Below are 23,602 nucleotides of genomic sequence, written 5' to 3' on the forward strand. Positions count from 1 at the left end.
TATCAGAGTAACTGCATATATCTGGGTCCCCATCAGAGCCCCCTCTTACACCAGAAGCCTCCTCATAACATCATAGCCTCCCCCTTCACATCAGGGTCCCCCTTTCACACCAGATACCCCCCATAACTTAATAGCCCCTTTACAAATCACAGCCCCCCCCCTTACATCAGGATCCCTATCAGAGTTATCACATACATCAGGGTCCCCATCAGAGTCCCCTTTTTACATCTGAAGCCCCCATCACTTCATATCCCCCCTACAAATCACAGTCTCCCCCTTACATCAGGGACCCTATCAGAGTTACTGCATATCTGGGTCCCCATCAGAGCCCCCTCTTACACCAGAAGCCTCCTCATAACATCAGAGCCTCCTCCTTCACATTAGAGTCCCCCCCCCCCATAACTTCATAGCCCCTGTAGAAATCACAATCTTTTTTACATTAGGGTTCTTATCAGAAAAGGAGACCAACTGATCTGAATCCTGAAGTCTGTGTACAGAGTCTGAGGATACACCACTGACCCAAGCTGTGGGCCAGATAAAAACTCGTAGTGGGCTAAATTTGGCCCACGGGCCGTAGTTTGGAGACCCCTGCTCGAGAGATAAGGGTATCAGACCTTCACCTCTGCTTTGATGGGGGGATGGTACAGTGAGGTAGTTATTTCTTGTATGTGGAGCACAACCTCATCATCATTTATCCCAGATGTACCGAGGACTCTGACCCAGTTCACACATGGGAAGCTCTCACTGGTAGGACGGATGCAGGCAAATAAAAAATGTTTATACTAATCCGCCTCGTTGTCTGTTTGCCGTTTCAGCCCTCAAGAGTCCAGCTGCCTTCCAAGAACAGAAAAAGAACCTGGAAAAAGCCAAGGTAAAAACTGCAGATGTTATTTTAACTCCTTTATCCCCCTATAGCAGACATAGGACATAAGAAGTATAGAGGGCAGCATGGGCAGGAACAGACTGTAGGTGCCCACTAAGACTGGGATGCCATGTGTGTGTGTAAAGGCAGGCGTCCCGATACCTTTGACAATATAGTGTGTATGTATATATATATATATATATATATATATACACACATATATATATATGTATACATATATATATATATATATACACATATATATATATATATATACACACATATATATATATATATACACACACACACATATATATATATATATATATATATATATACTATATTGTCAAAAAGTATTGGGACGTCTGCCTTTACACACACATGAACTTTAATGGCATCCCAGTCTTAGTCTACTGTAGGGTTCAATATTGAGTTGGCCCACCCTTTCCAGCTATAACAGCTTCAACTCTTCTGGGAAGGCTGTCCGCAAGGTTTAGGCGTGTGTCTATGGGAATGTTTGACCATTCTTCCAGAAGAGCATTTGTGAGGTCAGGCACTGATGTTGGACGAGGAGGCCTGGCTCGCAGTCTCGGCTCTAATTCAAAGGTGTTCTATTGGGTTGAGGTCAGGACTCTGTGCAGGCCAGTCAAGTTCCTCCACCCCAAACTCGCTCATCGATGTCTTTATGGACCTTGCTTTGTGCTCTGCTGCGCAGTCATGTTGGAACAGGAAGGGGCCATCCCCAAACTGTTCCCACAAAGTTGGGAGCATGAAATTGTCCAAAATGTCTTGGTATGGCCTTCACTGGAACTAAGGGGCCAAGTCCAACCCCTGAAAAACAACCCCACATCATAATCCCCCCTCCACCAAGTGATTTTGACCGGTGCACAAAGCAAGATCCATAAAGACATGGATGAGCGAGTTTGGGGTGGTGGAACTAAACTGGCCTGCACAGAGTCCTGACCTCACCCTTATAGAACACCTTTGGGATGAATTAGAGGGGAGACTGCGAGCCAGGCCTTCTTGTCCAACATTAGTGCCTGACCTTACAAATACTTTTCTGGAAGAATGGTCAAACATTCCCATAGACACTCCTAAACCTTGTGGACGGCCTTCCCAGAAGAGTTGAAGCTGTTATAGCTGGAAAGGGTGGGCCAACTCAATATTGAACCCTACGGACTAAGACTGGGATGCCAAGGAATCCTGACCTCAATCTGATAGACAAAGGCAATTGGGCTGTTCACTTTGGATGAGAATTCTCCCCAGAGCTTAGTGGGTGAAACCCAATCAATTATGAATAAATAAATAAATAAACAGCATTTCTTCTTGCATATGTTTGGATGATGAAAGTCAGCAGAGCTTCACCTCATTCAATAAGCTCTGGGGCAAATTCCCTTGCAAAGTGCAGTTTTCCCTTGCAAAGAGAACATCCTATTTGCCTTTAATAAATCAACCCCAAGATAGTCACGTATCTCATTTCATGACCTATCCCAAACATAAGAGGAGTATTCCTCATTTCAGGACAGTGGGTGGAGCCATGCAAATCATTGCTTTACACTCTGTTGGCCAAATACCCATTCACTGCTGGTGTATAGTGCAAATACAGCCTAATATTATAGAGTAATTTATTCCAAATGGCATACGTTGGTTTTGGGCTTTTTGGCCATCATGGGTGCAATGTATGGAAACACTGGAGTAGTGCTAATGAGCAGGGCAGCCATCGGAAATGTTGGGGCCTCTTACACAGCTTTAGGCCTGGACCTGACCATCAACATTCCCCAGGGCCCCCCCACTGGCTGTCCCACCAAGTCCCATCCCATGCCCTCCTCCTTCTCCATCCCATCTCCCCAATCCCATGTCCTCCTCCTGCAGTCCCATCTCCTCCATCCCATGTCCTCCTCCTCCTCCAATCCCATCTCCTCCATCCCATCTCTTCTCTCTTGCACTGTGCACACTTCCTGGTAGCCAAGGCCTGGGCCCCTCCTGATGCTCAGGCCCCATACACCTGTGCCTCTCTGATGGCGGCCCTGCCAACAAGTGTCCCACAGAGGGGACCAGAATCCACACAACATTGACCTCCTCTACTAGACAATTTACAGAACAGTCATGGGACTCCTCTATGAGCAGGGGAGGACTGGGACAGGGGGCAAGGGGGCGATTGCCCCCTGGGTCGCTCTGTTGCCCCACAAAAAGGCTGCACTGCTTCTGCCAAAGACATGCCTAAAGGAATCCTGGTGAAGAGAAGTAAAAAGTCCCCACTGCTGAACTACTGAGTGTGGGTTGAAGACCAGCATGGATGGTGTAAACTGTGTCTGAGCAGAGGCCGGTTTCATGCCCTACTGGAGACTCTCCTCCCCCAGCCAGCCCCAAACAAACTGTCCCAGCTCTCTCCAACCGCCCCCTGCTTGCCAGGTCGGGAACCCAAATTCGGCCGGTGAGTAGAGACTACCTGGAGCGGAGCTTCAGCCTGGAATGGAGGTCAGGAGGAGGCCGGGAAGAGGGAGAGTGGGAGGAGTCACTACACCATGGGCCTCTGGTTTGTACTTGCCCCCTGGGCCGAAAGTTGCCAGTCAGCCCCTGTCTATGAGCCAATAGCCTTGTGTGTTTCAATAAGCGACAATAATGTTCACTATTGGTATGAAAACCCAATCCCAGCTCCAAGTCTACAACCAAAACATAAACTAGTACTTGTGTGCCTCTCCTCATCTGACCCGAGATGGTTCTTGTAAAAAGGCAATCTGCTTTCTTAGTCAGTGGTGAGGAAGTGGCCTGTCTGACGGGAGGGGAGAGCGAGCACTATCTGCTAGACATCAATCCTTACAAAATGGCCGAACAGTCGCTCCGCACTGAATGAAACCTTTTCACCGAACTGCAGGAAATGTACTGAGTCAGCCTCACTAATCATAATATTTCAACTTCTGTTTTTCAAATCAGAGGATACGGTGAGGTCACAGACGAAACCAGAGAGCCTAAAGTTGTCATGTAGAATTACTGGGGATTTCATTAGGTTGTACCTGCGCTTCTTTTTGTATCAGTTTACAGCGGCGACTTTAACCCTCTTCGATCTATACACTGATCGGAATTTTTTATTGAAATCAATTTTACATGATTTATGTTGAAGGACGGAGACAGTTGTCTCCAAGAAAATAGTCTCAACAAAGGATAGGGAAAACCCAAAAGGGTAGTTGGACTTTCTCTGTATCTTTGGGTTCAAAAATCTCATAACAAGAAGTTTTTATAAAAACATACAAAATTTATTGGATACAAAATATTTTTAAAAAGAATACGGACATGTACAGGGGGTTCATTAGACAAAAAGGCTAGTGTCACATAGGATTTTTTTAAAAAAATATTTTGTATCTAATAAATTTTGTAGGTTTTCATAAAAACTTCTTGTTATGAGATTTCTAAACCAAAGGTTCAGAGAAAGTCCAACTACCCTTTTGGGTTTTCCCTATCCTTTGTTATGAGATTTCTGAACCAAACAAAAAAGGCTAGTGTAACAAAGTGATAAATTCGCAATTATAATCTGATAAAAAAATAAAATAAAAAAAAGTGCAGGTAAACCTAATAATTTTTTTTCCCAACATGTTGCTCCTGTCAATTTTTTATATAATTATTTTTTTACAAATTACCCCAAGGAGAAAAAAAATAGTTAATAGCAAAAAAACAGATCAATTAACATAAAGCATGTTTAAACAGTGAGCCTGTAACTAAAAAGAGAAAGTAATAGGTACCCACATCCAAATTGGCATCTAAATTAGAGAAGATGAAGAACGGAGACTGTTGTCCCCAAGAATTCTCAACAAAAGGTTAGGGAAAACCCGAAAGGGTAGGTGGACTTTCTTGGTACCTTTGGTTCAGAAATCTCATAACAAGAAGTTTTTATAAAAACATACAAAATTTATTAGATACAAAATATTTTTAAAAAGAATACAGACATGTAGTCCGACAATGGTTTATTAGACAAAAAAAGGCTAGTGTCACATAGGATTTTTTAAAAAATATTTCGTATCTAATAAATTTTGTATGTTTTCATAAAAATAAATTGTTATGAGATTTCTGAACCAAAGGTTCAGAGAAAGTCCAACTACCCTTTTGGGTTTTCCCTACCATTTGTTATGAGATTTCTGAACCAAACACAAAAGGCTAGTGTAACAGAGTGTTAAATTTGCAATTATAATCTGATACAAAAAAAAAAAAGAAAAAAAAAGTGCAGGTAAAACCTAATATTGTTTTTTTCCCAACATGTTGCTCCTGTCAATTTTTTATATAATAATTTTTTTACAAATTACCACAAGGAGACAAAAAATAGTTAATAGCAAATAAACAGATCAAACAACATAAAGCATGTTTAAACAGTGAGCCTGTAACTAACAAAAGAAAGTAATAGGTACCCACATCCATATTGGCATCTAAATTAGAGAAGATGAAGGACGGAGACTGTTCTCCCCAAGAAAACAATCTCAACAAAAGGACAGGGAAAACCCAAAAGGGTAGTTGGACTTTCTCTGTACCTTTGGTTCAGAAATTTCATAAGAAGAAGTTTTTATAAAAAAATACAAAATTTATTAGATACAAAATATTTTTTAAAAGAACATGGACATGTAGTCCGACAATGGTTCAGACAAAAAAGGTTAGTGTCACATAGGATTTTTAAAAAAATATTTTGTATCTAATAAATTTTGTATGTTTTCATAAAAACTTCTTGTTATGAGATTTCTGAACGAAACACGAAAGGCTAGTGTAACAGAGTTTTAAATTTGCAATTATAATCTGATACAAAAAAAAAAAAAACCTGGAGGTAAAACCAAATAATTTTTTTTCCCAACATGTTGCTCCTGTCAATTTTTTATATAATTATTTTTTTACAAATTTCCCCAAGGAGACAAAAAATAGTTAATAGCAAATATACAGATCAAACAACATAAAGCATGTTTAAACAGTGAGCCTGTAACTAACAAAAGAAAGTAATAGGTACCCACATCCATATTGGCATCTAAATTAGAGAAGATGAAGGACGGAGACTGTTCTCCCCAAGAAAACAGTCTCAACAAAAGGATAGGGAAGACCCAAAAGGGTAGTTGGACTTTCTCGGTACCTTTGGTTTAGAAATCTCATAACAAGAAGTTTTCATAAAAACATACAAAATTTATTGGATACAAAATATTTTTAAAAAGAATACGGACATGTAGTCCGACAATGGTTCATTAGACAAAAAAGGATAGTGTCACATAGGATTTTTTAAAAAAATATTTGTATCTAATAAATTTTGTATATTTTTATAAAAAAAAAATGTTATGAGATTTCTGAACCAAAGGTTCAGAGAAAGTCCAACTACCCTTTTGGGTTTTCCCTATCATTTGCTATGAGATTTCTGAACCAAACACAAAAGGCTAGTGTAACAGAGTGTTACATTTGCAATTATAATCTGATACAAAAAAAATAAAATAAAAAAAGTGCAGGTAAACATAATAATTTTTTCCCAACATGTTGCTGCTGTCAATTTTTTATATATTTCTTTTTTTTACAAATTACCCTAAGGAGAGAAAAAAGAGTTAATAGCAAAAAAACAGATCAATTAACATAAAGCATGTTTAAACAGTGAGCCTGTAACTAACAAAAGAAAGTAATAGGTACCCACATTCATATTGGCATCTAAATTAGAGAAGATGAAGGACGGAGACTGTTGTCCCCAAGAAAACAGTCTCAACAAAAGGATAGGGAAAACCCAAAAGGGTAGTTGGACTTTCTCGGTACCTTTGTTTCATAAATCTCATAACAAGAAGTTTTTATAAAAACATACAAAATTTGTTAGATACAAAATATCTTTTTTTTAAAATCCTATGTTACGCTAGCCTTTTTTTGTCTAATGAACCATTGTCGGACTACATGTCCGTATTCTTTTTAAAAATATTTTGTAGCAGAATACAAATTGGCCTAAAATCGTGAAAACATTTGATTTTTAATTTTTTTTTTTTTTTTTTTGGGAATGTTATATAGCAGAAAGTGAAAAATATTGTCAGTTAAAGTAACGCAATGCCGAATCGCAAAAAATGGCCTGGTCGTTAAGGGGGGAAATCTTCCGGTCCAGAAGTAATATGCATGGGAGCATTCGTGTGAAAATTGTGAGATCGGGTACTGATGTCGGATGAGAAGGCCTGGCTTACTAGCATTTAGTTACGATGAGGATGAGTCTCTGTATATGTCCCTCAAGTTCATTTATAGAGAGATCCACATACTTTTGGCCGTATAGATAGGTGTTATAGTGAGCTGTACACAAAAGGTTTGGCCTTCATTTCTACTGAGTAATTGTTTGTGGAATCAGAAAAGCCTAAGCTATATTCATATATCATTTTCAAAGTGTTCCACACATTGCTGCCCATATAAAACATTTTGTTCCCAGACAGCGCAGAACAGGAATGTGTTTAATTTATGAACCCACCAATCCCTGCTGGGACCGTGCCTGTATTTTACTTATGTTTTGCAATCATTTCTTTGCAGGGTGAGGATTATTTGAAGCACAAGGTCAGGAGCAGACCAGAAAAGTCTGATCTGACAAACATGCATATTCTACAAGGTGAGTTACTCAGCCATTGGAGGTTACCTTCATAAGAGGTTAAAAAAAAAAATCAATTTTTAAAAAAAATGATTTTGCATATTATTTTACCTTTTACAATGTTGTGGCAAATGCAGTCCAGGTGGATTGCAGAGTACAGGGGCTGACTGGCAATTTTCGGCCCAGGGGGCAAGCACAAACCAGAGGCCCATGGTGCAGCGACTCAGCCCCTCCCTCTTCCCGGCCTCCTCCTGACCCCCATTCCAGACTGAAGCTCCGCTCCAGGTACTCTCTACTCACCGGGCGAATCCGGGTTCCCGACCTGGCCAGCAGGGGTAGTTGGGGGGAGGTGGGGCAGGAGCCTGAGGGAGAAGAGTCTCCAGTGGGGCATGTAACCGGCCTCTGCTCAGACACAGTTTACACCATCCATGCGGGGGGGAGGCCTGTGCACTGACCTTGTCTTCATCCCCCACTCAGTAGGTCAGAAGTTGGGACTTTTTACTTCTCATCACCAGTAATCATTTAGGCATGTCTGTGGCAGAAGCGGTGCAGCCTTTTAACGGTGCATCAGAGCGGCCCGGGGGGGGGGGGGGGAATTGCCCCCCTGCCCCCTGGCCCAGTCCTCCCCTGGCAGAGTAAGTTTGAAAGAGTAGATGGTTTTGGACTAGAGGCAACCTAAACCATATATAAAAAAGCCTTAACCCTAATACTGAGGCCTTGCTGGAGCAGTGCTGGCTAAGGCGGTCAATCACACCTAAGAAAGTAGAGTTTGGAGCCTCAAACTGCCATGTAGATCTCCTTAGGATTGGTTGGTTGAGCTGCGTCTCATAACTTTCATAGAGGCAACCTAAACCATACATAAAGAAGCCTTAACCCTAATACTGAAGCCGTGTTGGAGCAGTGCAGGCTAAGGCGGTCACTCACATCTAATATGGATCAGAGGCGTAACTAGAACCTTCAGGGCCCTGATGCAAGAAACCATGAAGGGCCCCCCAGACCCCTGGCCGGGGCCCTTACCTTCAAGCCCAGGGCTCTTCCCACTAATCCTGGGGCTCTTTACACTTGTTGCATGGCCTTTTATTACGGTCCCGCAGCAGGATTCTTTCACAAGTTCTGCAGTGGGCCCCCTTCCTGCAATCTTGTGGGCCCCCTTCCTGCAATCTTGGGGCCTCCCCACAGTGGTGCAATGCCAGGGTCCGGTTGCAAGTGTGACCTTTGCGATCCTGGAAGTTCACCCACTGGTTTGCTACCGGGCCCCCTGGAGCATGGGGCCCGGTAGCGATTGCAACCCCTGCAACCCCTGTAGTTACGCCCCTGATATGGATCCAGTTGGTTGAGCTGCGTCTTATAACTTTCTTAAAGGAAACCTAAACCATACATAAGGAAGCCTTAACCCTAATGTTGAAGCCTTGCTGGAGTAGTGCTGGCTAAGGCGGTCAATCACACCTAACATGGATCCGGTTGGTTGAGCTGTGTCTTATAACTTTCCAGGATGCAAACTAAACCATACATAAAGAAGCCTTAACCCTAATACTGAAGCCTTAACCTTTAACTCTAACACTGAATTACTGTATTTGTGAATTTCCTACTTTTCTAAGAGACCAAATTTTGCCTATAAGAATCTAAAATGGAATTTATACCACTGAATATATGGGAAAGTTTCTCTTTTACCGAGAATAACAAGCGTTTCCCACATCTAGATTCATCTACCGAGGGATCAGCACAAACTGCCCAGATGAAATTGAAAAGGGCTCGCCTTGCAGATGACCTGAATGAAAGGATTGCCCTCAGGCCGGGTCCTCTGGAACTCGTGGAAAAGAACATCATTCCTCTTGAATCTACTGTGAAAGAAGCCATCAAAGGTGGGACAATTTTTTTGTTTTTTTTTCTTGAGGCCATCCCACCTATATGAGCTTGTTGGAGATCCTATAGCAAAACCATTGCCATTACAGTAAACCCCCGCTCCATCGCGGTTCCGTTTTTGCGGTCCCGGTATATTGCTGTTTTTTTTGTAATGTTATTTTACTATATAAATCATTCAAAATTAAATATTTTTGTGTTATCCATAGCTCTTGCTCTGTCTCTCAGTATCTTTTATGTGTTTAAATGAGTTTCTATTGTTTTAAAAGTGTGTTTAAAGACCTTAAAATGCTTTTACACGTACAGTGACAGTAAAAAAACATGCCTACAATGCATTTTAATAGGGTTTTTCTATTTCGCGGATTTTCACTTTTCGCGGCTGGGTCCGGAATGTAACCCCCGCAGTGGAGGGGGGTTTACTGTATTTATGGAGTTGACGCCCCCTATTCCTTTGTGGCCTTTACTTTTCTGGGAAGGCTTTCTACAAGATTGTGAAATGTATTTGTTGGAATTTTGTACCAATTTTAACAAAAGAACATTTATGAAATCAGGTACTGATATCGGACGAGAAGATCCATATAGTGTATTTAGATGCCTTCAGTTTTTTGTAAGCTCTCCTGATACAGAGCACATAGACATGGAGCAAGACATATTAACTAGGTTATCTTTTTGTACTTCAATTTAGTATGTTTTTGTAAGCAGGGCCTTTAACCACTTAAGCCCCGGAAGATTTTACCCCCTTCCTGACCAGGGCCTATTTTGCGATTCAGCACTGCGTGATTTTAACGGACAATTGCGCGGTTGTGCGACACTGTACCTAAAGGAATTTGGCGTCCTTTTTTTCCCATAAACAGAGCTTTCTTTTGGTGGTATTTGATCACCTGTGCGATTTTTTGATCATGCGCTATAAACAAAAAAAGAGCGTAAATTTTGCAAAAATAACAATATTTTTCACATTTTTTTATATGAAATTCCCCCCCAAAAAAAATGTAAAAAGCAAAATTTTTTAACATTTTAGGCCAATTTTTTTTTTTTACCATATGTTTGGTAAAAAAAAATGCAAAAAGCGTATTTTGATTGGTTTGCGCAAAAGTTATTGAGTTTACTAACAAAGGGAAAGATTTTTGTCATTTTTGTTGTTTTTTTTTTTTAACGCATAATGGCGGCGATCTGTGATTTTTTTTTTGCGGGACTGCGACATTGGGGCGGACAGATCAGACCCTTGACTGACATTTTTGACACTGTTGGGGTTACCAGTGACATTACTACAGTAATCAGTGCTATAAATATGCACTGTTACTGTAAAAATTACACTGGCAGGGAAGGGGTTAATTTTATTGGAGAGGGAGGGGTTAATGTATGCCTGGTGCTTGCTAACGCGTGTGGGGGGAGGTGACCGAGTGACACAGGGACAGATCGCATGTTCAGCTATGCTGAACCCTGCAATCTGTCACTGTTTGTCACTTAGGAGATCTCCAGACTCGATTCCCCAACGATCGGGGAAGAGCGGCGGTGATCACCGCCACTCCTCCCCTGGCCCGACTCCCGCTGTGACTGAAAACAGCGGGAGCGAGCCTCCGGCGGCGCGCGAGCGCCACCCACAAGGGGAGGAGTCCAGCGATGTAGGTCTACGTCGCTGGACGTAATCGAGCCACTTTGCCGCAGTACAGTCCCAGTGACTGGTCGGCAAGTGGTTAACAAAAGAAGATTTATGAAATCAGGTACTGATATTGGACGAGAAGATCCATATAGTGTATTTAGATGCCTTCAGTTTTTTTGTTAGCTCTCCCGATACAGAGCACATAGACATGGAGCAAGACATAATAACTAGGTTATATTTTTGTACTTCAATTTAGTATGTTTTTCTAAGCTGGGCCTTTAAATTTGTCCACATTTTCTTGTATTGGGTTTCATATTTGGGTAAACCATGAGCAACAGTTTGACAGAAAAGTAGAGTTGTTCCACTCAGAAAAGTTTTGGAACCTCAAACTGCCATATAGATCTCCTTAGGATTGGTTAAGGCTCTCACGATTAACTCCATGAAAGAATATGAGGTAGTTCTCTATTAAATGCCACATCCAATTGATTATATACAAAAAGTTAACAGAACCCCAGCTCTGCCTTTCTTAGGCGGACTTTACTGGCACAGTTTGGAGACCAAAATAGTAAAAATTGTATTTTTTTATTATCCAAGTGTCATGGACTTGCAATAGTGTTTGGCAAGCTTACCTGTTCCTTCATGTCTGTATTAGAGGTCAGACTTCACTTCTGGTTCCTTTTTATCACCTCTCCTTTCTGTTCCTGCCCCACCCCAGGTCATCACAGGAAGTCTATATTAACCAGTGCACTGCAGGTCTGCTTTGCTGTTCAACAGTGTTTGTTTCCTGTTTCCTGTTTCCCGTGTGCTTGATCTACTTTTCTGTGTACCGACTTTGGCTTGTCTCTGACTATTCCTGTTTGCCTGTTACCCTGACCTTTGGCCTGTCCCTTGGTTACCCTCGTCTGCCTGTTACCCCGACCACGGCTTACCCATCACCATTCCGTGTGTCCTGAGTGGCTGCTTCCCTTCTCTCCCTACGGAGCATGACCCGGGGGACCCCAAGGGCCGCGACCTGGCCCAGCTGCAGCCAAGTCCATCCTCACCACTAGAGGCTCTGGTGAACACCTGCTGGGTCTTAGACTCCGCGCCCTGGGGAATCTTGGGCTCACGTTCCGGTCTATCCGCAGCAGTCTGCTATCGGGTTCACTACTTTGCGCTGCACCCCTGCCTCCAACAGGGTGCAGTTGTCACCTGGCCACAGGTGACCTGACACCAAGTTTAAAAAACAGAGCACATGTGTCATCATACAAAAAATATCCACAGCAGACATATAACAAGAACATCACAAAACACAGAATATAAAACCAGTAGAGCAGGACATGGAAAAAACTGGAACGAAGGACACTTCTGGTGGGGAGACAGGGATAGTCCTATGTCCCCCACCCAAATACCATGAGGTGACCCAGTTCCAGTGGCAGAAAATTGATACAGCCAAAGGGTCAACCCAGGGGGACATAGGACTACCCCTGTCCCCCACCAGGAGCAAGTATCCTTCGTTCCAGTTTTTTCCATGTCCTGCTCTACTGATTTTATATTCTGTGTTTTGTGATGTTCTTGTTACATGTCTGCTGTGGATATTTTTTTGTATGATGACACATGTGCTCTGTTTTTTAACCGCTTGCCGACCGCCGCACGACTATTTACGTTGGCGGTCAGCCCCTCACAGGCAGAGCGACGTAGTACTACGTCGCTAGCCTGTGAGGGTCTAGGGAGCGAGCACGCCGTCACGGTTCCCCCCGCGCGTGTGACCGGCGGACCCGATGTCCGCCGGTCACTTGGTGATCGTCGGTGCAGAGGGAGAAAGGCAGGCGGCTGATGTAAACAGGCCGCCTGTCACTCTCCCCTGAGTAGGAATAGTGATCATACGGTTCTACTATGTAGGACCGTTGATCACTGTTCCTACACCTCAAGCCACAGCCAATCACAGTTATAATCACGCCCCTAGGGACACACACCACCCCTCCCTCTCAAAAAAAGTTAACCCCCTCACTGCCAGTGTAATTTTACAGTAACAGTGCATATGTATAGCACTGATTACTGTAGAAATGTGGAAATGTAGAAAACAGGTTTGGTAACCCCAAAAGTGTCAAAAATGTCATTCAAGGGTCCGATCTGTCCGTCGCAATGTCGCAGTACCGCAAAAAAAATCGCAGATCGCCGCCATTACGCGTTAAAAAAACAACAACAAAAAGGACAAAAATCTTTCCCTTTGTTAGTAAACGCGATAACTTTTGCGCAAACCAATCAAAATACGCTTTTTGCAATTTTTTTTCTACCAAACATATGTAGCATAAAACAAATTGGCCGAAAATGTTAAAAAATTTTGATTTTTACATTTTTTTTTTGGGGAATTTCATATAAAAAAATGTGAAAAATATTGTTATTTTTGCAAAATTGACGCTCTTTTTTTGTTTATAGCGCATGATCAAAAAATCGCACAGGTGATCAAATACCACCAAAAGAAAGCTCTGTTTGTGGGAAAAAAAGGACGTCAAATTCGTTTAGGTGCAGCGTCACATGACCGCGCAATTGTCCGTTAAAGTCACGCAGTGCCGAATCACAAAATAGGCCCTGGTCAGGAAGGGGGTAAAATGTTCCGGGGCTTAAGTGGTTAAACTTGGATAATAAAAATTAAATTTTTTACTATTTTTGTCTCTAAACTGTGCCAGTAAAGTCCGCCTAAGAAAGGCAGAGCTGGGGTTCTGCTAACTTTTTGTATAACTCCATAAAAGCATCTAGAACAATTGTACAACTATAGAATACCAGAAGGTGCTGAGTGAAGAGCACCTCAAATCATAGAAGGACTTTGGTGCGTACGCATTTTGGATTGTTACTTGTTAACCCTAATTTTGATGATTAATATTTCTGATCTTTACGCCGCAGATATATTGCCTAAATACCACTGTGAAGCAAACAAAGGCTAGCCACTTCTATCACTTTCTTTGACTTAGTAGCTGCTCAAAAGATTTTTTGACCTAGATAGCTTACATGGAAGACTCAGATGTTGTAGCCAACATTGTAGCTGATATAATTCAACCGTCTAAAGTGAAAAAAATGCTTGGAATAACATCACACTAATCCTCGTTCCCTCTGGGTTGAGTTTTTCAGTCAGATAAAAAACATTTCTTCGAACGTAATTTGAAAGTAATTTGGGGCTCAGCGTTGCACTATGCCAACATGACTGGAGATGTTGAGCACTCGATGGCTCAATGGACTTGGCACTCATTTCTAGATGTGTTCACGTTGATAAGTCCAACAATCAACATTTTTTGGGCCGCTCTCTGCATGTCTTACAAAATAATGATTTAAATCCGTCCCTTTGGTATTACATCTTTACTGGTCCAAACCTATAAAACAGGATAATTTGGCTTTAACCTGTTATATATATAAAATGTTTAGACACTGCAAAGTGCAGTCTAGTTATTTACGTAATCTGACTTGAGTGCACAGGTTTGAGCCAAAAACCTAATAACTTCCAAACGGCGGGCAGCGAGGTCTACGTTCTGAGCTGGCACATATCTGAGGGCTGATATCACAGACCAATTTACCAGCTGCCTGTCAACACTCAAAGCTCTCCATCCATGAGGACAAAATGGAGTCTGGTCCAGGAAGAGAAGGATTATGCAGAGCTTGAGTCACATTACTGCCCGACATGGTGGTCTGTGATGGGCTTTTAAGTGTTTTTAACCAAGTTAAGCCCAGTTTCGTCTAACGAAAATGATGTGCGCCTCACCTTTACAGATTTTTTGCCAAAAAAGAGGCATTGCATTAGGGCTAGGCCATACTGTTAGGAAAATCTGTTACCTCGTTGATGTAATTTTACCTTTTTCTTTCCTCTGAAACCAAGTTTGAGATGGAAAGAAAATTGTGTATCTTTTACTAGAGATGTGCACGATGGAAAAAATTGTTTTGTTTCGGATTTGTTTTTTAAGTCAACCACTTTACCACCGGAGGATTTTCCTGCTTTACGTCCAGGCCACTTTTTGCAACTTGGCACTGCGCGACTTTAACTGACAATTGCGCGGTCATGCAACCCTGTACCCAAACAAAATTTACGTCCTTTTTTTCCCCACAAACAGAGCTTCCTTTTGGTGGTATTTGATCACCTCTGCGCTTTTCATTTTTTGCGATATTAATAAAAAAAAGAGCGAAAAAATTGACATTTTCTACTTTGACAGTTAAAATATATCCAATATATTAAATTTTTGTCATATATTTAGTCCAAAATGTATTTAGCTACATGTCTTTGACAAAAAAAATCCTCAATGAGCGTATTTTTAACCACTTTAAGACCGGAAGATTTTACCCCATTCCTGACCAGGCTATCTTTTGCGATTCGGCACTGCGTTATTTTAACGGACAATTGCGCGGTCATGCAACTCCGTACCCAAACGAAATTTACGTCCTTTTTTTCCCAAAAACAGAGCTTCCTTTTGGTGGTATTTGATCACCTCTGCGCTTTTCATTTTTTGCGAAATTAAAAAAAGAGCAAAAATTTTGCGAAAAAATTGACATTTTCTACTTTGACAGTTAAAAAATATCCAATATATTCAATTTTTGTCATATATTTAGGCCAAAATGTATTTAGCTACATGTCTTTGACAAAAAAATCCTCAATGAGCGTATTTTTAACTGCTTTAAGACCGGAAGATTTTACCCCATTTCTGACCAGGCTATATTTTGCGATTCGGCACTGCGTTACTTTAACGGACAATTGCGTGGTCATGTGACGCTGTACCCAAATTAAATTTATGTCCTTTTTTTTCCCACTAATAGAGCTTTCTTTTGGTGGTATTTGATCACCTGTGCGATTTTTAATTTTTGAAAAAAGAGCGACACTTTTGAAAAAAAAAAAATTAATATTGCAGCTGCTATTCACCAAGTAAAAATATTATTAAATTATTATTATTTATTAAAATTATTAGTTATTGGTCAGGGAGGATATGTGCACCATATTTCTGCTCTTTTATGAATAACAGAAGCAAACAAATAGAATTTGCTCATACTTTGCAATTGTTGAAGACAAACCCTCGGGGAGTAATAGCTTAGGAACGATTAGTTTTAAGAGCCTTATCTGGATCATTTACACTTGCTTCTGGATCAACAACAATCTGTCTAGTATTAGCAACTATCATTCCTTTTCTCATCATGTCTCAGAAGCGGCTGATTGGTGCCAGATGCTTTTATTGGCAGTTGCCCTTGTTCTTTATCCAATCACCCCATTCCATATGGATAGTTTCCAGTTCTTAAGAGCTGCTACCACCATGAAAGGATGCTTTCAGCCATATAAACAAAAATTAATTTTGACCTACCTGTCTCTTCTATAGGAAGGTGAGATATCAATGTTTGTAAGGATGTCACTTCTTTGCACAGGTCATGCATGTGACAAATTATGTGTACCCTATATGGCCAAACAGGGCTGGCCCAAGGCATTGTGCTGCCTGGGTCCAAGAATGAAATGCTGCCCCCCCCCCACCCCCCCTCCAAAAAAAAAAATCATGCCCCCTTCCAGTAAAGAGATATTTCCATAAAGCAAAGAGACCTTCCCAAAATAGCAAAGAGACAGCCCAATCCAGCAGATACATCCCAATATATTCAGCAAAGACATTTCCATAAAGCAAAGAGACATTTCCATAAAGCAAAGAGACCTCCCCATATAGTAAAGAGACAACCCAATCCAGCAAAGAAACATCCCCATATATTCAGCAAAGAGACGTGACCAATCCAGCAGATACATCCCCATATATTCAGCAAAGACATTTCTATAAAGCAAAGAGATATTTCCATAAAGCAAAGAGACATCCCCATATAGTAAAGAGACAGCCTAATCCAGCAGATACATCCCCCATATATTCAGCAAAGACATTTCCATAAAGCAAAGATACGCCTCCAAATAGTAGACAGCCTAATCCAGCAGAGCCATCCCCATATATTCAGCAAGAGACATTTCCATAAAGCAAAGAGACATCCCCATATAGTAAAGAGACAGCCCAATCCAGCAAAGAGACATCCCTATATATTCAGCAAAGAGACGTGCCCAATCCAGCAGATACATCCCCATATATTCAGCAAAGACATTTCCATAAAGCAAAGAGACATTTCCATAAAGCAAAGAGACCTCCCCAAATAGTAAAGAGACAGCCCAATCCAGCAGATACATCCCCCATAAATTCAGCAAAGACATTTCCATAAAGCAAAGAGACATTTCCATAAAGCAAAGAAACATTTCCATAAAGCAAAGAGACAGCCCAATCCAGCAGAGACATCCCCATATATTCAGCAAGAGATATTTCCATAAAGCAAAGAGACATCCCCATATAGTAAAGAGACAGCCCAATCCAGCAAAGAGACATCCCCATATATTCAGCAAAGAGACATGCCCATTCCCTGCAAAGAGACTCACCCCCTCCAGAAAAGAGACATGCCCAGAGGGAGGGAGAGAGCCTTGGGTCCTCGAGCAGTGCGTCCCTGTTGCCGCCCCTCTTAAAGGGCTGCCTAGGGACCCATGGTAGGGCCGGCCCTGTGACCAAAGGTTTGTGAAGATCTGACCATCACTCTATGAAAAGTGATGTAGACTCCTACGGTCAGAAGGAATGTATGTAGACACCCCTCAAAAATGTTGAGTTCTCGTAATCTTGCTCTGTATACAGCTCTTCATCCAAAATAAAGTCCTCTCAGATATTGGGTTCATTTTTACCAACTAACTTAAACTGTTCTTTATAAAAATACTGCTCTCATAACTTAACTTGGTTTCTCATTGTTGAAGGCAATACAGCGAGTTACTCCAAGCCAGTGGATGCCTTTGCCTTTGAAGAAGACAGCAGTGATGAAGGCTTGTCCCCAGACCAAGAGAGAAGTGATGAAACGCAGGGAAACCCATCTTCATCTCCACAAGAGACCAAAATCCAGGACCCCTCCAACTCCCCTGACCCAGTCCCAACACAGGTAATACTTCTCTTTAATTTTTTTGTTTTCGGAGAAAACAGGGTCAATGTATTTAAGCTGCCTTTTCAAAGAAGCTATTAACTTTGCATTGCAGTTTAGACATCTACTATACCCTACCTATTATTAACATATTGATACGTTTATGGAGATTTAGGGGGCCACTAAATGGGCAATTTGCATTTTTGTCGGTCCTTTATACTTTACTCAGTGGTCCCCAAACTGTGGCCCGCAGGCCAGATGTAGCCCTTTGCCTGCCTTTATCTGGCCCTTAAGGCATTATTCCTCCCACTGACACCAACAATGGGGAACTATTCCTCCCATTGACACCAACAATGGGGACCTATTCCTCCCATTGACACCAACAATGGGGACCTATTCCTTTCATTGACACCAACAATAAGGAACTATTCCCCCTATTGAAACCAACAATTGGAAACTATTCCTCCCCCTGACACCAAAGATAAAGCACTATTCCTCCCACTGACACCAATGATGGGGATTATTCTTCTCACTAATATCATTGATGGGGTGCTATTCCTCCCACTGATACCAGTGACAGGGCACTATTTCTCCCACTCACACCACTGATGGGGAACTATTCCTTCCACTGACACCAATGATGGGGCACTATTCCTTCCACTGATACCAGTGATGGGGCACAATTCCTTCCATTGACACCAATGATGGAGCACTATTCCTTCCACTGATGCGAGTGATAGGGCACTATTTCTCCCACTCACACCAATGATGGGGCACTATTCCTTCCACTGATACCTGTGATGGGGCACAATTCCTCCCACTGACACCAGTGATGGGGCACTATTCTTTTCATTGATACCAGTGATAGGGCACTATTCCTCCCACTGACACCAATGCTGGGGCACTATTCCTCCCACTGACACCATTGATGGGGCACTATTCCTCCCACTGACACCATTGATGGGGCACTATTCCTTCCACTGATTCCAGTGACGGGACACTATTCCTCCCACTGATACCAGTGATAGGGCACTATTTCTTCCACTCACACCAATGATGGGGCACTATTCCTTCCACTGACACCAATGATGGGGCACAATTCCTTCCACTGACACCAGTGATAGGGCACTATTTCTCCCACTCACACCAATGATGGGGCACTGTTCCTTCCACTGATTCCAGTGACGGGACACTATTCCTCCCACTCACACCATTGATGGGGCACTGTTCCTCCAACTAATACCAATGATGGGGGCACTATTCCTCCCACTGACACCAACAATGGGAATTATTCTTCCCACTAATACCAATGATGAGGCACTCTTCCTACTGACCACAGGCATTATGTACTTTTTTTTACCGCGGCTGACCACCATGTCTGAGGCATTTTCTAGTCCCACTGGCCACAATCTGGCCCTCCTAAAGTCTGAAGGACAGTAAACTTGCCCTTTGCTTAGAAAGTTTGGAGACCCCTGCTCTAGGCATATGAAAATGAATATGGTTTTACACATGCATGAGCAAAGATGAGTAGTTCTGGGAAGGGTTCATTCAAAGTCAAAGAACATTAATTTAAGTTTTCTTGTGTTTTTTTTTTTTTATAATTTAAGAAGTGTGATTATTACAATAGATGTTTTTCATCTGGTTATAAACATATATCAATGAGTTGGTTTCTGGGGGTATTGGACTAATCATGCATTGGAATTCAGTTCTTTAGTGTGAGCTTTACGGGGAACACAATCGTGATTGGATTTAGATGCTTGACTAGCTTTCTCTCTCGCTCGTTCTCTCTTGGGACCAGCTTGGCCATAACTGTTCTTAAAGACCACTCTGTCTCCATCTTGTAAAATCCCACCTGGCTTTTTTTCTATCTATTTTGGTTTCACCTCCTATGCTTTCTCATTTGTCAAAGTTGGGTGGGGCAAACCTAGAGAAGAAAGACAAGCAACCCTATCAACAAGCATTTTAATGGCAGTAGAGACCAAAACCCCATGGACCTTTTTTTCTGTACACGGAAAAAGTAAAGTATAATGTACCCCGAAATACACATGACTGTGAAATCCAAAAAATGCTTGATTCTCGACATTAAACACAGTCATGTAGTCCAGTGACCATGTGTGGGGACCATTGAAAGGTGCCTTCTTTGCTCTCCTATTGGAATAGCTGGTCATGCTGACCTCTTTCTCATTGCCTATTGGATGGATGATAAAGTGATGGGGAAACAAATACAACTCGAAAAAAATTAAAACCTTTTATTACAAACCAGAAATCAGGATACTGTGTTTATATATCAGCGTCCTTCTAAATCAGAAAATGGTAATTTGTAGTGATGTATTCCTTCTACCCAGTGCCGGGACAAGGTCATCTAGAGCCCAGGGCAAACATATCAAACTAATAAAATCCCACATGGAGGAGAAACTTCTTTTTTGTATAACATATAAAACTGTGCCCCCCCCCAAGATGTATCAGCATTATGTGTCAGTAACCCCCCCCCCCACCCTAAAAAAAAAGAGCACTACTGTGTATGCTTACCCCTAAGCATAATCTTCCCCTCCTCCCAGGACAAATCCACCCCCTTGCTAAAAACCCCCCTCCCAGCACAAATTTTTGCCCCCCAAAAAAGGAGTGGGGTCCCAGCTCAAATCCTTTTTCCCCACAAATTACGCCCGCACAAGTGGACCCCCCAAAAAAATCACTCCTCCTAGCACAAATCCTCTGCCCCTCAAATTTCCGCTCCCAGTACACATCCTCTTCCCCCCTATCCAAATCCACCCTCTTAGCACCCCCTCCCCTCCAAATTTCCCCTCCTAGCACAAATACCCCCCAATCATCCCTACTAGTACACATTCCCCATGCCACCCCCTAAATTCCCCCTCCAAACACAAATACCCTTCCCCCAAACTACTAGCAGCGGCACCCCCCCCCCCCCCTCTGCCCCACCTCTCATGTTACCACAGTGCCCAGGGCAGCCATCCCTCCTGCCCAACCCTTGTCCCAGTCCTGCATATACCACTTATATTATATTACCAAAAGTATTGGGACGCCTGCCTTTACACACACATGAACTTTAATGGCATCCCAGTCTTAGTCCGTAGGGTTCAATATTGAGTTGGCCAGCCCTTTGCAGCTATAACAGCTTCAACTCTTCTGGGAAGGCTGTCCACAAGGTTTAGGAGTGTGTCTATAGGAAGCTTTGACCATTCTTCCACAAGCTTGTAGATAGAATAAATGGCACACAGTATCTGGCTATCAAAGCAAAACACTGACGCAAAGTGTAATAGTAGAGGGGGGACTAAACACCCTCCCAGCAGCCAGCATCAGCTGCAAAGGGTGGGCCAACTCAATATTGAACCCTACGGACTAAGACTGGGATGCCATTAAAGTTCATGTGCGTGGAAAGGCAGGCGTCCCAATGCTTTTGGTAATATAGTGTATATTCAGTACAGATGGAACATCGGGAGCCTGCATGGAGGCCCTCAGCATAATCACTTTCCCCCTCCTAAGATCCACTATTAATCTTTTCTGATGTAACCAAACTGACATAAACCGTTAGATCGGCCTTGTGTTTGATGGTATGATGGATGGCGGAAGGCTTCATCCTCAGCTTTGCTTAGTTTAATAATTTGTAAAGTCAATGATTCTTATTATAGAGTTCACCTAGAAATCTATACATCACCTTGTTTAGAATGTCAGGGAAGTGCTGAGATTACCCAGCGGTAGCAAAGGTTCCATCTTCTCCTTGTTCTTCAGATGATAGCGCTGTTCTGTGTAGGGTATCCGGGGGGGATTGTTATCCCAGAAATGACAGATTTTTGGCCCGGGGCCTCCAAAGCTTCATTCCGGTGTCTTTGTTACACAGTGTACTTGGCATGGCGGCCCTCGATTTTCCAGGCAATGAGGGCAAATGGCCAAGGCATTGTCTGCACGGTGTGTCTAATAGTGAAGGGGGTCTTATGAAATACGATTGGTCTCGGAAGGCTTGCAGGTTGCACCGCACTCACAAGCGAACGTTCGTGACTCACAGGCAACAACTGTTTTACGACCTTCTTCATGTTTTAGGTTTTAGCTGCCTAATAGGCAAAAGAAAATGAGATATGTGACAGCAAATGCACAGCGGCCCACCCACCACTGCCCAGCCCCCCCACCACCGTAAAATCCATTCTTCTCAGATAACTATTCTCCAAAATGTACTAATTATTATATGATATAAAATACCGGTACAGTCCCGAGGCAATTCCGTCATTGCCAAATAATGATTATTGTATCATATGATATGAAAACTAAGGACAACCTGAAGCAGCCTATCATTGCTTTATACAGGAGTGACATCACCGCTCTTCAGATATAAGTTATATAATACAGGAGTGACATCACCGCTCTCCAGATATAAGTTATATTATACAGGAGTGACATCACCGCTCTCCAGATATAAGTTATATTATACAGGAGTGACATCACCGCTCTCCAGATATAAGTTATATTATACAGGAGTGACATCACCGCTCTCCAGATATAAGATATGTTATACAGGAGTGACATCACCGCTCTCCAGATATAAGTTATATTATACAGGAGTGACATCACCGCTCTCCAGATATAAGTTATATTATACAGGAGTGACATCACCGCTCTCCAGATATAAGTTATATTATACAGGAGTGACATCACTGCTCTCCAGATATAAGATATATTATACAGGAGTGACATCACCGCTCTCCAGATATAAGTTATATTATACAGGAGTGACATCACTGCTCTCTAGATATAAGATATATTATACAGGAGTGACATCACCGCTCTCCAGATATAAGTTATATTATACAGGAGTGACATCACCGCTCTCCAGATATAAGTTATATTATACAGGAGTGACATCACCGCTCTCCAGATATAAGATATATTATACAGGAGTGACATCACCGCTCTCCAGATATAAGATATGTTATACAGGAGTGACATCACCGCTCTCCAGATATAAGTTATATTATACAGGAGTGACATCACCGCTCCCCAGATATAAGTTATATTATGGAGGAGTGACATCACCGCTCTCCAGATATAAGTTATATTATACAGGAGTGACATCACCGCTCTCCAGATATAAGTTATATTATACAGGAGTGACATCACCGCTCTCCAGATATAAGTTATATTATACAGGAGTGACATCACCGCTCTCCAGATATAAGTTATATTATACAGGAGTGACATCACTGCTCTCCAGATATAAGATATATTATACAGGAGTGACATCACCGCTCTCCAGATATAAGTTATATTATACAGGAGTGACATCACTGCTCTCTAGATATAAGATATATTATACAGGAGTGACATCACTGCTCTCCAGATATAAGTTATATTATACAGGAGTGACATCACCGCTCCCCAGATATAAGTTATATTATACAGGAGTGACATCACTGCTCTCCAGATATAAGATATATTATACAGGAGTGACATCACTGCTCTCCAGATATAAGTTATATTATACAGGAGTGACGTCACCGCTCTCCAGATATAAGATATATTATACAGGAGTGACATCACTGCTCTCCAGATATAAGTTATATTATACAGGAGTGACATCACGGCTCTCCAGATATAAGTTATATTATACAGGAGTGACATCACCACTCTCCAGATATAAGATATATTATACAGGAGTGACATCACTGATCTCCAGATATAAGTTATATTATACAGGAGTGACATCACTGCTCTCCAGATATAAGTTATATTATACAGGAGTGACATCACTGCTCTCCAGATATAAGTTATATTATACAGGAGTGACATC

At 42.0% G+C, this 23,602-nt stretch overlaps 1 protein-coding gene across 4 annotated transcripts in view; it reads left to right on the forward strand.

Annotated features, from left to right (window-relative positions):
- Nucleotides 1–23,602, forward strand: part of MYOCD (myocardin) — a 93,513-nt gene that overhangs the window by 39,746 nt on the left and 30,165 nt on the right. For all 4 annotated transcript variants that reach the window (XM_082271187.1, XM_082271188.1, XM_082271189.1 and 1 more), the window contains 4 exons: nucleotides 816–871; nucleotides 7,367–7,442; nucleotides 9,122–9,283; nucleotides 17,648–17,826. In XM_082271187.1, the coding sequence (XP_082127313.1) occupies nucleotides 816–871; nucleotides 7,367–7,442; nucleotides 9,122–9,283; nucleotides 17,648–17,826 (473 nt within the window). The remainder of the gene's footprint in view (nucleotides 1–815; nucleotides 872–7,366; nucleotides 7,443–9,121; nucleotides 9,284–17,647; nucleotides 17,827–23,602) is intronic.

The sequence above is a fragment of the Pelophylax lessonae genome (genome assembly GCF_965119305.1).
Source record: "Pelophylax lessonae genome assembly, chromosome: 11".
NCBI lineage: Eukaryota > Metazoa > Chordata > Amphibia > Anura > Ranidae > Pelophylax > Pelophylax lessonae.